Consider the following 12,096-nt stretch of genomic DNA (forward strand, 5'->3'; position numbering starts at 1 on the left):
GGCCGCATGTGGCCCCTGGGCCGCCAGTTGCCCACCCTTGGTCTATGGGGTCCTGTCCAGGTTGTCGAGGTGGGCAGCCATCTTGTTTCCGCATTTGAAAGTGACGCACATTCAAGTAAATTAGCCTATATTAAAAAAAAAATGTGGAGAATAAATGACAAGGTTTTTAAACTTACATCTGAACCATATGGACATTATTGGTTAATATCCGTTGCAATAAACCACTGGTATATCTGTGATATCTGTTTATGCTAATACAAGGACATTATGCCAGTTTGCTCTTCGGCGGATGTAGGCTACGTCAAACTTTTGTGGCAAACTATCCTTGGCGCCATCTGATAAAGATGTAATGGAAAGTCAAACTTTACTTTTTTAACTTGTTCGCCATCAGTAAGAAACAACTTCATGAGAGTTTTTGAAATCTGACAGATGTAATACGCCGTCTTGCTGTGTCGATAAATAATTGCCATAGACCAAGGGAAATGGTTACATTTAAATGTACAAACCGGATAAACATTAGCTGCAATGAATCAAGCAGAATCAAGGTGTATCCTTTCAAAATAAAATCATAAGCCTTGATATTTACTATTTGTGTAATGTAGCCTACACATAAAAAAGTCAACCTAATCCTTTGTATTATTGACTATTTTGGCTGGTCCAAGAGTAGGCCTGTGAAATTTCTAACATTTTAATATAACTGAATAATACTGAAATTAGTTTGAAAACTATTGATTAATCAGCCCATATTGTTTACATGGTCATTTTTTAGGGGTTTTTATGCAATTAAACAACCGTAAATGTTAAACTTATTCCTGAGACAAAAGAAATAGGCAACTAAACTCCAAACAAATTGCCTTATTTTTAACATGATAGAAATGAAACACTCATGTAGGCCCATTATTTAATTCCTAAATGTTTCAAATAAGCCAATCCATGATTAAACATGTCAAATTTATTTTTAAAATTTATACTTTAAAAATAACCCCTTTCCTTCATCATTTGTAAACCATCATAGTAGTTAAGTAGTGGTGATGCGCATGTTGCAAGTGGGGCAAAATCTTTTCTTCACACGATGCTGTGCTGAGCAGAAGCAGCAGGGGGTCAAAGTTGTGAAGCTGAGTTAGCTTTGTTCCTCTGACAGCGTTTGACCAACATGGCAGCTGCTAAGAGCACGGCGCTGAACATGAAGGAAGTCCCGCTGATGAAGAAGGTGGCTGCATAGTTTCCTGTCTTGTCTACAAACCAACCTGGAGACAGAAGTCGGGAAAGATGTGTTAGCATCGATGAAAAGTAACTGTCTTTAAAATCTCTGAAAAATGGACTTGAAAATCTTCAAATTATGATATGATAGTTAAAAAATTAAGAAACTTAGGTTTGAAACCATTCCTAGAACAGTTGGGGGATGCTTTGATTGACATCTGTTTGGTTTTGTTTACAACAATGTGGCAGCATGGGACATTTAATGTTAAGAAGCTCTTAACAGAATGTTTGTGTCATCTGAGTCAGAGTTATAGGGGGAAACAGGAGCACTGCCATCTGGAAAGATTACATACAACTGAATTTAAAACTAAATAATAACTCTATTGCATTGGCAAGTTTTAAATTAAACTCCTCCTCCCATTGGTCCTTTGCCCAAGAAGGACTCTAACATTGAGCGTTGACTTTTGTAACAATAAGCTAGTGTTACCATGCCCAATCAATGTCCATTACAATGAACATTTACAGAAACATAATATTGTGATTTTGGTATTTTACGATGCCTACTGTTAAGTACATACACTATACATTATTTAGTGTTTATGTTCACATCCATGCTACATTAAAACGTTGAAAGGTAATTGTGGATTTGTCTTTCCATTGCCTTTAAGGGGGGCAGATCTAATTTATCACACTGGTCCAAGATAGCAGACAACTATGATTCAACTTTCACAATGTTCCCTCCTTGTGTTACTCAATTAAATAACTTTACACACACAGTTTTGTAATGGGGGACATTGTGAGTTGTAAAGCTTAGAGCTTAACGCAGATTGATAAAAAATCTGCAGATGTTATTCCCTGTAAAAGGTTAGTGTAATAATCGCCTTGGAATCTTCTGATTTATTTAATTGATGAAAAAATCACAAAAAAAAGCAAGATTGTGATTCAGTCATCACCTTTTGAAATGAAGTTGCACTTACCTCCTAATGGTGGGCTGACCAGGTAAGGGGCAGCATGCAGGAAGTAGACCACACCGAGAGCGCAGGTCATGTAAGTGGGGCCCACGACATCAGAGGTCACCACTGGGATAAGTGCTACATACGCCCCGTCAAAGTACCCGTATATCATGGAAAACGTAACCAGGAGGGAGAAGGAGTTGAGGAGAGGGAGGCACATACAGCAGAGGCCCTCCATGGCAATTGCCACCGTGTAGGGCAGCATGCGATAGCTCCTCAGAAACCTAGAGGGAGGGTAATGTGTCAGAATTGGGCTTGATTCAAATGCGGACACAAAAAAGTAAACCTTTCCAATCCCTCTTACTTTCTGTCTGTGATCCAGCCAAAGGTGATGTTACCCACAATGCCACTGACTCCAAATATGGACATGAGGAAGGCGGCCTCCTGATAACCCACCCCCACACTGAGGGCATAAGGGACCAGGTAAACCACTGGAGTGCTGCAACCATAAGCCAGAAACAGAAGGGACACAGACAGAAACAGGAAGTCCGGTAACAGAAGAAATCCAAACTCCTCGGGTAGAAATCGACGACTGGAGGATGTTTCTGTGTCCAGTAAAGCCTTGGTAGAAGGGCTATCGGCGTCATCCAACTTCTGGGGATCCAATGGTTTGGCTTCTGTTAGTCCTGAATCGTCTTTCTTTGCTTTTACATTGTTTGCCTTTTTCAAGGTTATACATTTAAAGTCCTCAATTATGTTACAATTTGATAGTTTGGGATTTGAGGGTTCGATCTCTCTCAGCAATGTCTCTTGTTTTGAGTTTTTAGAATCCAGCCTTGCTGTTATACAGTCTTTCTCCAGGTTTGCCATATTTTTTTCCAATATCCTTTAGATGGAAGAAAAATTAATTTAAAAAAACAGTGATAGGTATCAAGAAACAGGCTATGGTACATTACTTCAAAGATTGATATGTTAAATCAGTTTCTATAGAAGTTACATGTCAGGTGATTAACCATGGAGCTACTGACAGACACAGTTTGCTTAGCTAAACATGAAGCTAAAAGCAGAGGGATAAAGATTACCTGTCTAGTTTTGCCAAATCTAGTATTTAGTGCACAGGTATGAACATCAGTATCAATCTTCTTAGGAAGATCAACAGGCATGTATCCAAAAATGTCATTAATAAACAAGTCCCTCAACAGATAATCAAATAAAAATATATTTGACAACGAATGCAAAACTTCCTGTTATTCTAAGAATGTGCTGCCTCACTGTTCATTTAATTAAAAACATTAGCTATGTTAGAACCTTGTATGGGCATAAACAAGAAGTCTCAACTAAATAATTATGAATCAACTTTCCTTTAAGTTCTTGTATAAACATAAAGAAACATCACCATGAGAGACTCCGAAAATGAAACATCTCAGTAGTACAGTTCGGGTGCAGCTGAGGGCTTACCTTTCACCTCCTTTTGATCCAAGTGGCCTCATGAGGGCGCCACAGACACACAGATTGGAAACAAACCCCCCCAGCACAAGCAGAGCTCCCCTCCAGGAGTAACGCTCAATAAGCAGCTGGACTGCAGGAGCCAAGATGAAGGTCCCAATGCCATTACCTGAGGATGAGGTGAAACTGGATTTGATGGGATGGAATGAGGCGAGGAGAGTGAAAAAGAAGTACAGGTAGAGGAACTTCAAGACAGACTGGTGGAAATGCACAAAGGAAGTAGAAAGAGTAGAAGAGAGAAGATGTTTACGTAGTGTTTGAATGACAAGTAAACAACTAAAAACAAGAGTAAGGATGTCTCTACCGGAAAGGGCGATTCCATAGGCCAGAGCTTTCCTATCACTGAAGTACCTTCCAACCATTGCTACAGATGGTGTGTAGCTGAGAGCAAAGCCAAGACCTGTAAAGGACAGATGAAGTGGTTTTGAGTCCAGCAAAACCTGCCAGATGATGCAAAATCCCCTGATACACCTTATACTGCCTTATACTAAATGATATATGAGGTTATACATTCTTGTTATTGAAGACGTTTGATTTTGTCATTGTTAAAAATATAAAGAGGACAGAGGATCATGTCAGTGGCGACAATTAACAAACTAGAAATTGATAAAAAAAAACATTTTGGCTTCAAATTTCTTGAAAATTTTAATGAAAAAAATTTGACTTCAAAAATGTCGAAGATTTTCACCAAACAATGACTTCACATTTCTCGAAAATTTTCATGAAAAAATGTTATTAAAAAAAAATGTTGACTTCAAAAATGTTGAAAATTTTGACTGCAAATTTCTCCAAAATTTTAAAGTAATTAGAATGCTAATTGCTGATGTGGGGGAAACATGAGGAAGATGAGGATGGAGACGAGAACTTTCTGAAAAGGGCTGCCTTAGTATTATAAGTTAGCAATATCAACTTACTAACTTGCATGATAAGCTCTGGGGATCGGGCTCACCTTTGCGACTGGCTGCTGCAAACCAGCAAGAGCGGTGTAATAATGTATCCGCAGTAATGTTAAAGGAATGTGACTCACCATTGATCAAAGCTGAAGAGTTTTGTAAATCCACAGATGTTTTTGTGGTGTCTGTGATTTGGATTTTCATTGTTTGTGGTTGTTAGTGTGTCCTGTGTGTATGCATGTGAGTCATTCCTTCTTAATCTACAGAGTTCATTGTTCTTTAATTTAATACACCCCTATTATCATATGTTGTGGTTTTATCACCAGTGAAAATTAGAGCTTCAAATGCCCAACTTCAGTGTAAACCGTCGTCAGACAAAATCCCAAGCCAGTTCAAACAAAGAAAATGTAATGGTGAATATTTTGAGACAGAAACTCCAGGCTTTCAATCAATCAAATCAAACTTTATTTATATAGCACCTTTCAGACAAATTAAATTGCAGTTCAAAGTGCTTTACAAGAGTGCAGAAAAGTTATTGATGAAAAAGTAGTTTATAAAATCATTGATAAAAAAAGGTTTTGAGATGCTTACATTAACAGGCATAGTAAGTTTACTGTGGTGGTGAGGTGTCTGTGTACCTGTGAGGATGCCCATGGAGATGTATAGATGTTCCAGAGAGGAGGCGACGGAGCTGAGGACCAGACCAGCAGAGGACAACAGACCTCCCAGGGTCACTGTCGCTCTGCAGGAGAGACGGTGGCCAAGGAAACTACCCAAAGGAGCTGAAGACACAAGTTGTGTGGATTAGTCATTGAGCACTGATTGAGGGTGGAATGTCAGCCCATATATTCTCTTACAGGGTTTGACATGTGTGTGATATAAAACCTTGAAGCTTAAAGACAGGATTTTTTTTTCTTAAGAGCAGGATACTGCATTTTATATAAACTGATCTCCATTTGTCACAAAATACTTTCTACAGTTACTAGTTGTATAATCTTGTATCTGGTCTATTTTATAATACTTCAATCTGCATCTATGTATTTCTAGATTAACATAAAAGAACAAAAAAGTATATACATTACATTTTTCCTTCCTTAAATATGGTACGTGCAGCATGATTCGCTTTCAGATGAAACAGATAATCTCACCACAAAGCATGGTGGTGGAGTCGACCAGACTGTGGATCCATGCGGTTGTTGAGTAATCTTTCTGAAAGTGCAGCTGGAACTCCACAAAGAACATGGAAACACACCTGGAGATGGAGGAGGCTGGATTATGTGAATGTTTCCAGTGACAGTTAACACAATTTCTCATGGTTTAATATCATTTGACAAATGTCTCTAGCTCACTGATGAAGCACTTAAGTTATACTCAAACTCTTAAAATTAAACGTTAAGATTTGATGGAAATATGTCGTTTGTTTGGAGTTTCCATCTTGGGAAAGGGATTCCGCCTGACACATAGGGTATATTTTGTGTTAGCATGAGCAAAAAAAAACAAGAAAGCTTTGAACGAGGTCATAAACTGGTCACATGTGCTTTGTGAGTCTGTCACGTTTTTGTTTACAATACTCTAAAACAGTATTCCATTTAAAGAGTTAGTTCAAGGGTATAAAGGCTGAGAACAGACCTTTAAGAATAGGTTGGAATGGATGACTCTCCTTTCAAAGCAGTCAATATAAACGTTATGTTTCACTGCTGCGTGTCTTTTTCATTATATAATCTCACCCAGTTTATGGCTGTCATTCATATTCACCAATCCAACAGTGCTGTCCTCCATGACCTTTATTTTTATGACTTTTATAATATATTGTGTAACCAAAGAAAGGTTACTCCCATGTGTCATGGCATCCCACCAGAGCAGATCAGATGATTTTTTTAAAGGTGTCAAAGACTGATCATAAAAAGTAGAGATGTTCTGATACCAAACGTTCTTTTTATTACAAATGTGGTAAAGAGAAGCCCTTCCCATTTATAGTCAGTATACAACATGATTCAGTATATAAAGCCATAAAATAATACAGCTCGTTTTAATCCTGTTTTATTCTACTTATTTGTGTGCTTCAAGGTTCAAAAGACAATGCCAGAAGTCATATGCAAAACAACAGTGTACAGTTGCGTGAAATTTTCACAAAGTTGGAAAATCTCAGCAGGATGTGAGAGTCTTAGTGGATAGAAAGTGTCAATGCTGAATCTAATAAAGTTTAAACATGATGCCTGAATGTCACAAAATTCTGCAAGTCGAAAAAGTTACAAAAACCTGCACTCACAAGGAAAGTCATGCAATCAGGAACCAAACAAAAACCAGGCAAAAAATAAATATGTACAGTATTTGGATGTTTATTTTCCAACTAAAAGTAATCTCCTTGTCCAGTGTTGTTCCAGGTGTGAGTATTATGTGTTCAATGTTCTCCAAGTGGTTCCTTTTATAAGAGCTCAGATCTTTTACTAGCAGGCTATCAAATCACTTCCACCAATCTTCTAGATTCTAGAGCCTTTAAATCCAAGATATTTACTAATGAAAAAAGCTCCACCATCTATGTTAAAACTTCAGTGAGGTTTTCTTTTTTGGGTTTGATATCCTGTCAGACCTGAGGCTTCATCTTATTGAAGTTATCCCAGTATGGGAGGGTTTTATGCTGCTGGTGACATTACTAACAAGTCACAAAATGTCTGGATAGTTGGACAATTTCACAGATAAACACTTGTGTAAATTTACCTGGTCACTGCCCGGATGCAGATTGTGGCAAGAAAACATCCAGCAACAATCATCCAACCCCAGCCTCCTTCAGGAGGGGTCGTCACCTCTGAGACCCTTCTGCCTCCCTCCAGCTTCTCCCTGCTGACTGTCATCGCTCCAGCCAATCACGACGCAGATGATCATCAGCAGCTGGAAGTCCCAAATCCACTCCTTAGTTTTTCATTGGCTGAGATTGTTCTGTCACAAGTTTAAAACAGATACAAATTAAATGGGCAGAACATTAAACAATGAGTGCCATTATCATATAGAGATAAAGCTCCTCTTCTGTCCTTCATCAAATGTATTTTTCACTGTAGAAGATAAAGTGTTTCATGAGCATTTTTCAAGTTGAAACACACATTTCACAAGTTTCAACAAATTAATGCAAGCAAACAAACATGACTGTCAATAAAAAAACATTGGTGCTGTTATATAAGTGGATATAAGTGGAAACATTATAACCAGACGACAGTATCTTAGAGCTTTGCTTTTTTGTAAGTCTTATTACGTGTGTAAAACTGTTTACACAGACTGCTGCTATAATAGTGCTAGTATAGTTTAATACAATATTAATAGTATTATTGCTATAATAGACAATTAAATATGTTGATGTAGATGACAGTGCCAGATTGCCTTAACAAGAAAGGAAACTTGTAAAGAACAAATGTGAAAAACGGCTGGGCTACATGAATGACTCTAATGAGACAAGTTAAGTAAGCAGTGTGGACTTACTTTCTGTAGATCTTGCTTGTTGGTATTTGATTATCATACTGGATATCTTTGTCCACCAGGAGGCTGGGACACTGGTGCACTTTTATTTACAAGGCCATGCTTGGGCTACTACCCTCCTACATCTGTAACCTAATCACACGGAGAACTGTTGATTCTTTCGGTTTGTGTTCAAATGATCAGTTGTTGCTGTCTGTTCCATTTGCCCGCACAGCGCTGGGAAACAGGGCTTTCGTCTACTCTGCTCCTTCTACATGGAACATGCTGCAAAAAGACTGGAAAATAACTGAACTGATTTCTTTGAATGCTTTTAAATCCAGGCTGAGAGCACTTGAGATGACCTCCTTTACTTGTAACTGTTTTTTATAATTTTAATTGCTAATTGTTTTTTTTTTTATATAATTTTAATTGCTAATTGTTTTTTTATAATTTTAATTGCTAATTGTTTTTTTATAATTTTAATTCCTAATTGTTTTTTTATAATTTTAATTGCTGTCTGTATGTTGTGAGTGTGACTGTGTAACTTTTGCTGCCTCTTGGCCAGGACTCGCTTGAAAAAAAGGTTTTTAATCTCAATGGGACTTTCCTGGATAAATAAAGGTTAAATTAAAAAAATAAAAATGGAGGCTAAGCACTCTTGATATCCCTAATGTATGTAAAACGCCTGCCGGTGCAAACCAGCAGCAGCGCAGCAGTTTGTGTTTCCATTTGAAAAGAACAGACGTTCATCACAAGCTGGGCTGCATTGCATCTCAGCCACTTTGGTCTAAGACTTGAGCGCTTAAAGATATACAATCAGGAATCTGGAAAAAAAAAAACAGTGTACTGCTATGTGTGTATGTGTGTGCAATGTGTGTTGATAAGAGCCTTCTTGGCGTGGCAGAGAACCTCAGTGACATGAAAGAAAACTTTTCTCTTAAACAATAAAATAAACACACTGACTTATCTGTGCCTTACAGTTACTCTCATGCTTCTTTTGTTTTGCCATCTGATGCTCAAAAATGTTTTCTTGTTTAAAAGTCTGCCTGTACTTATGTACATCTGTGTTTGAGTGTGTATGTATTGATTGACAGCAAAGTTTAAGTCACAAACAGAGAATTTGATCCTGCTGCAAAGTAAACATGGTCATGAAAACAGGCTGGTTTATACTCATTCACTTTAAGCTGCTCACCACAAGCAATCCACAAGTTGCACTGTTCAAAAAGATCATGTTTCAATTTGAATGAATTTCTTTGGTAAAAGATGTGTGCAATTTGTCACAATTAATAAATTATAATTAGTAAAACAGGCACATTTTCATGCATTAGGATGTCTTCATGCAAGGTGAATTTGTTCAGAAAATATAGGCCTACAACAAATGGCATCAACATGCGCATTTTCTCTATACTTTGAAGGTACATTTTTAACCCATCAAATAATAGAACAATCCGATCTATCGTTTACAGGCCTTTAACGACTCCAAGATAAAGAAAGTTCGGATTCAGAAATCCAACATAAAAACATGAAGTCAGAGGAGGGGAGAGACATGAACAAACACTGGCGAGAAAGAGAGACACATAATAACCTCCATCTGTGCAGGTAAAACATAATAAACACATAATGTGAAGTGAAAGTGAAGAGTGAGTTTACTTACATCCAGTCTCTCAGAGCTCCTCCATGAAATCGCTCAGCTCTGCTCTGGTAGAAGAAGGAACAGGAGATACAATTAACATAACAATGAAGACAGAGAGTCCTCCTGCTGTGTGTCCTGTAGACACCATGTAGGTGCTATTGTATCTACGCAAACTCAAGATAAGAGGCCAGAGGAGAGAGGGAGGAAGGTACTGTGTGTCCCCAAATACTCTCACAGAGTACCAAGTTGTCTCTCTCTAGCCCTTTGAAAGTGTTTCTTTTTTTATTATTGCTACATTACATAACTATTGTGCGTTTATAGGCTATAGTCTGGTGCAATAATTATTCTATCGCTTTTAAAACAATTGCTAAAGATATTTTATATTTATATTTAGGCCTACTCATGTTCTGGCCTACGCCTTTAACATTAAGTCTTGGTTCTTTCTGTGGGATTTCTTAACTGTATATTCTTTATTGAAGATTACAGTAGCCTATTACTTAATAGACTTATGTCGGTATTTCCGAGTTTCTCTGATGATTAAATAATTATAAGGCTAAAGATTCTTCACCTCTACATCTTGTACTTTCCATTAACTTCAGGTCAGTAGTTGAAATGTGTTCAAAGCAAATTATTGTCCCTCCATCATGTAAACGTTAATTTAAACATGTTTGACTGCTACTGACCTTTGATTGATCTAATTGAATTTAAGCTTCTGATAACAGGCTCATTTATAACTGGTTAGCTAAGAAAGACTTGGCTCGTAGCCTCCTAAAACTAGCTACTAAGTTAACTCTAATACTGTATTACCATGAAGCTTTGAGCTCATGCTACATGCTTACAAAAACTAAATGGTAATATTAATATTCCCCTTTGTTTAATGTTAAGAATGTGTTTATTGACACATGAAATACTCCCAAACTACTTTTGTGCTGCATACATTTAACCAGTAGTAAGAATTAAGGTAAATTAAAGGTAGTCCATGTTATTTATTTTCTCATAGTAGCCAGCTACCAACTTTTTAAAAATTCCTTCAAATATTTTTTGAAGCTGTAGCTATTAGCCTACTTTTAATACTAAATGAGTACTATTAATTAACATATGCAACACATTTATTATAACAATGTGTTGTCTTAATGTATTTCATGAATAAGCTCTAAAAAGATTCCCTCTTACACAATTTCATTAATTACCTCTCTGGCAATAATAAGACACCTACAGGGGTAAGTGTACTTTCAACACTGCAAGTGCATCTTGCTTATGGTTAACTTTCTGTTTCATATTTTAATCATTGACTGTAAAATTGAATTTGATGCAAGGCTTCCACATTACTTGCAGAAGCAAGATGATTTGCTACATCACCACCAAAATGGAAGTAGGCTACACATATACATAAATACACACACACATCCAGTTTTAGTTTAATTCCTTTTAGAAAAAAAAAATCACTTCAGTACATACAGATTGCACAAGGCAGGGAGACAGTATTTCTAAGTCATTTTTTCTTTGTAACCCTTCTGTTTTCAAACCGGATTTAAAAGCAGCAGCAGAGCTGACACCAACAACCTGCACTGGGCTTCCCAAACCTATCACATCTGGATCCGGATCACAGAGGAGCTGATGTGAGCAACCGGCACTAAACTTGTGTAGACAGAAACCGACACCTGGACTGTGGCCACTGAGACCATTACCACAATAACACTTTAAAGTTAAAACAGGAGGTCTAATTCAATCTCACCAAATGTCCCCATTAGTTCTTATCACCATGCAGAGTAAGTATGACATATTTAGCACAATTATTTCTTAATCAAAGATAAAGGGACCTGAATGGACTTAAGAAAATCATACTGAAGCGATAATAAATGTAGAACTACTGATTAGTGGATTTACCACATGTAGGCTTACAATAATGCAAGACAGTTATTCAAAGAAGAAACATTTATCGAGTCCTTTTGAGGAAAATCCCAATCACCATTTACAACAACCAGGTTAAACAAAACTCCTATAAGTATTAGCAAACACTATCTATTAGAGCTCTGATAAAGGAGTCGTTAATGTGATAAAGCTGCAGAGGAAAGTGGTTTGTCTAGATCCGTCTTTTGCCTGCATTTGAATTGAAGTGCCGAGCCGTGTTTGGGAAACCTGGCTCTGAACAGTTGAAACAACTTTATCAACAGACAGATTGCTGGTGTAGAATATATCATAATAATATTTACAAAATCTCTGTACAATCAAATACACAAGGAGGAAAAGGTCTGCCCTGCCATTTAAGCAGTCCAGAAGACAGTTTAAAGGCTGGATGTGTTTCACACAATAGGATGTTTGATCACACTGAGAACCTCGGAGGAAATCCTGAAAACCATTTGACAAGCACAAGGTCAAGAGGTCTCGTGACTGGTATTCAACATTTTATACTTGTCACAGAGCTTCAGTGTATGTCTTATCAACCAGGATTCATCCGACAGTA

The 12,096-nt window shown here is 37.4% G+C and overlaps 1 protein-coding gene across 2 annotated transcripts; it reads right to left on the reverse strand.

Moving 5' to 3' along the window:
• Positions 1 to 975: 975 nt before the first annotated feature.
• On the reverse strand, positions 976 to 9,869 carry LOC132975558 (monocarboxylate transporter 12-B-like). 2 transcript variants are annotated; one of them, XM_061040190.1, is made up of 9 exons: positions 9,654 to 9,869; positions 7,271 to 7,489; positions 5,701 to 5,804; positions 5,191 to 5,334; positions 3,964 to 4,059; positions 3,612 to 3,768; positions 2,518 to 3,039; positions 2,178 to 2,437; positions 976 to 1,247 (listed from the first exon to the last, which is right to left on the reverse strand). In XM_061040190.1, the coding sequence occupies exons 2-9, from the start codon at positions 7,402 to 7,404 to the stop codon at positions 1,102 to 1,104; spliced, it is 1,563 nt and encodes a 520-aa protein (XP_060896173.1). In that variant the 5' UTR covers positions 7,405 to 7,489; positions 9,654 to 9,869; the 3' UTR covers positions 976 to 1,101. The 2 variants fall into 2 exon arrangements, with proteins under 2 accessions (XP_060896173.1, XP_060896175.1); XM_061040192.1 differs by lacking the exons at positions 7,271 to 7,489; positions 9,654 to 9,869 and adding an exon at positions 6,182 to 6,250.
• Between the last annotated feature and the right edge of the window lie 2,227 nt (positions 9,870 to 12,096).

The sequence above is a fragment of the Labrus mixtus genome, chromosome 6 (genome assembly GCF_963584025.1).
Source record: "Labrus mixtus chromosome 6, fLabMix1.1, whole genome shotgun sequence".
Taxonomy (NCBI): domain Eukaryota; kingdom Metazoa; phylum Chordata; class Actinopteri; order Labriformes; family Labridae; genus Labrus; species Labrus mixtus.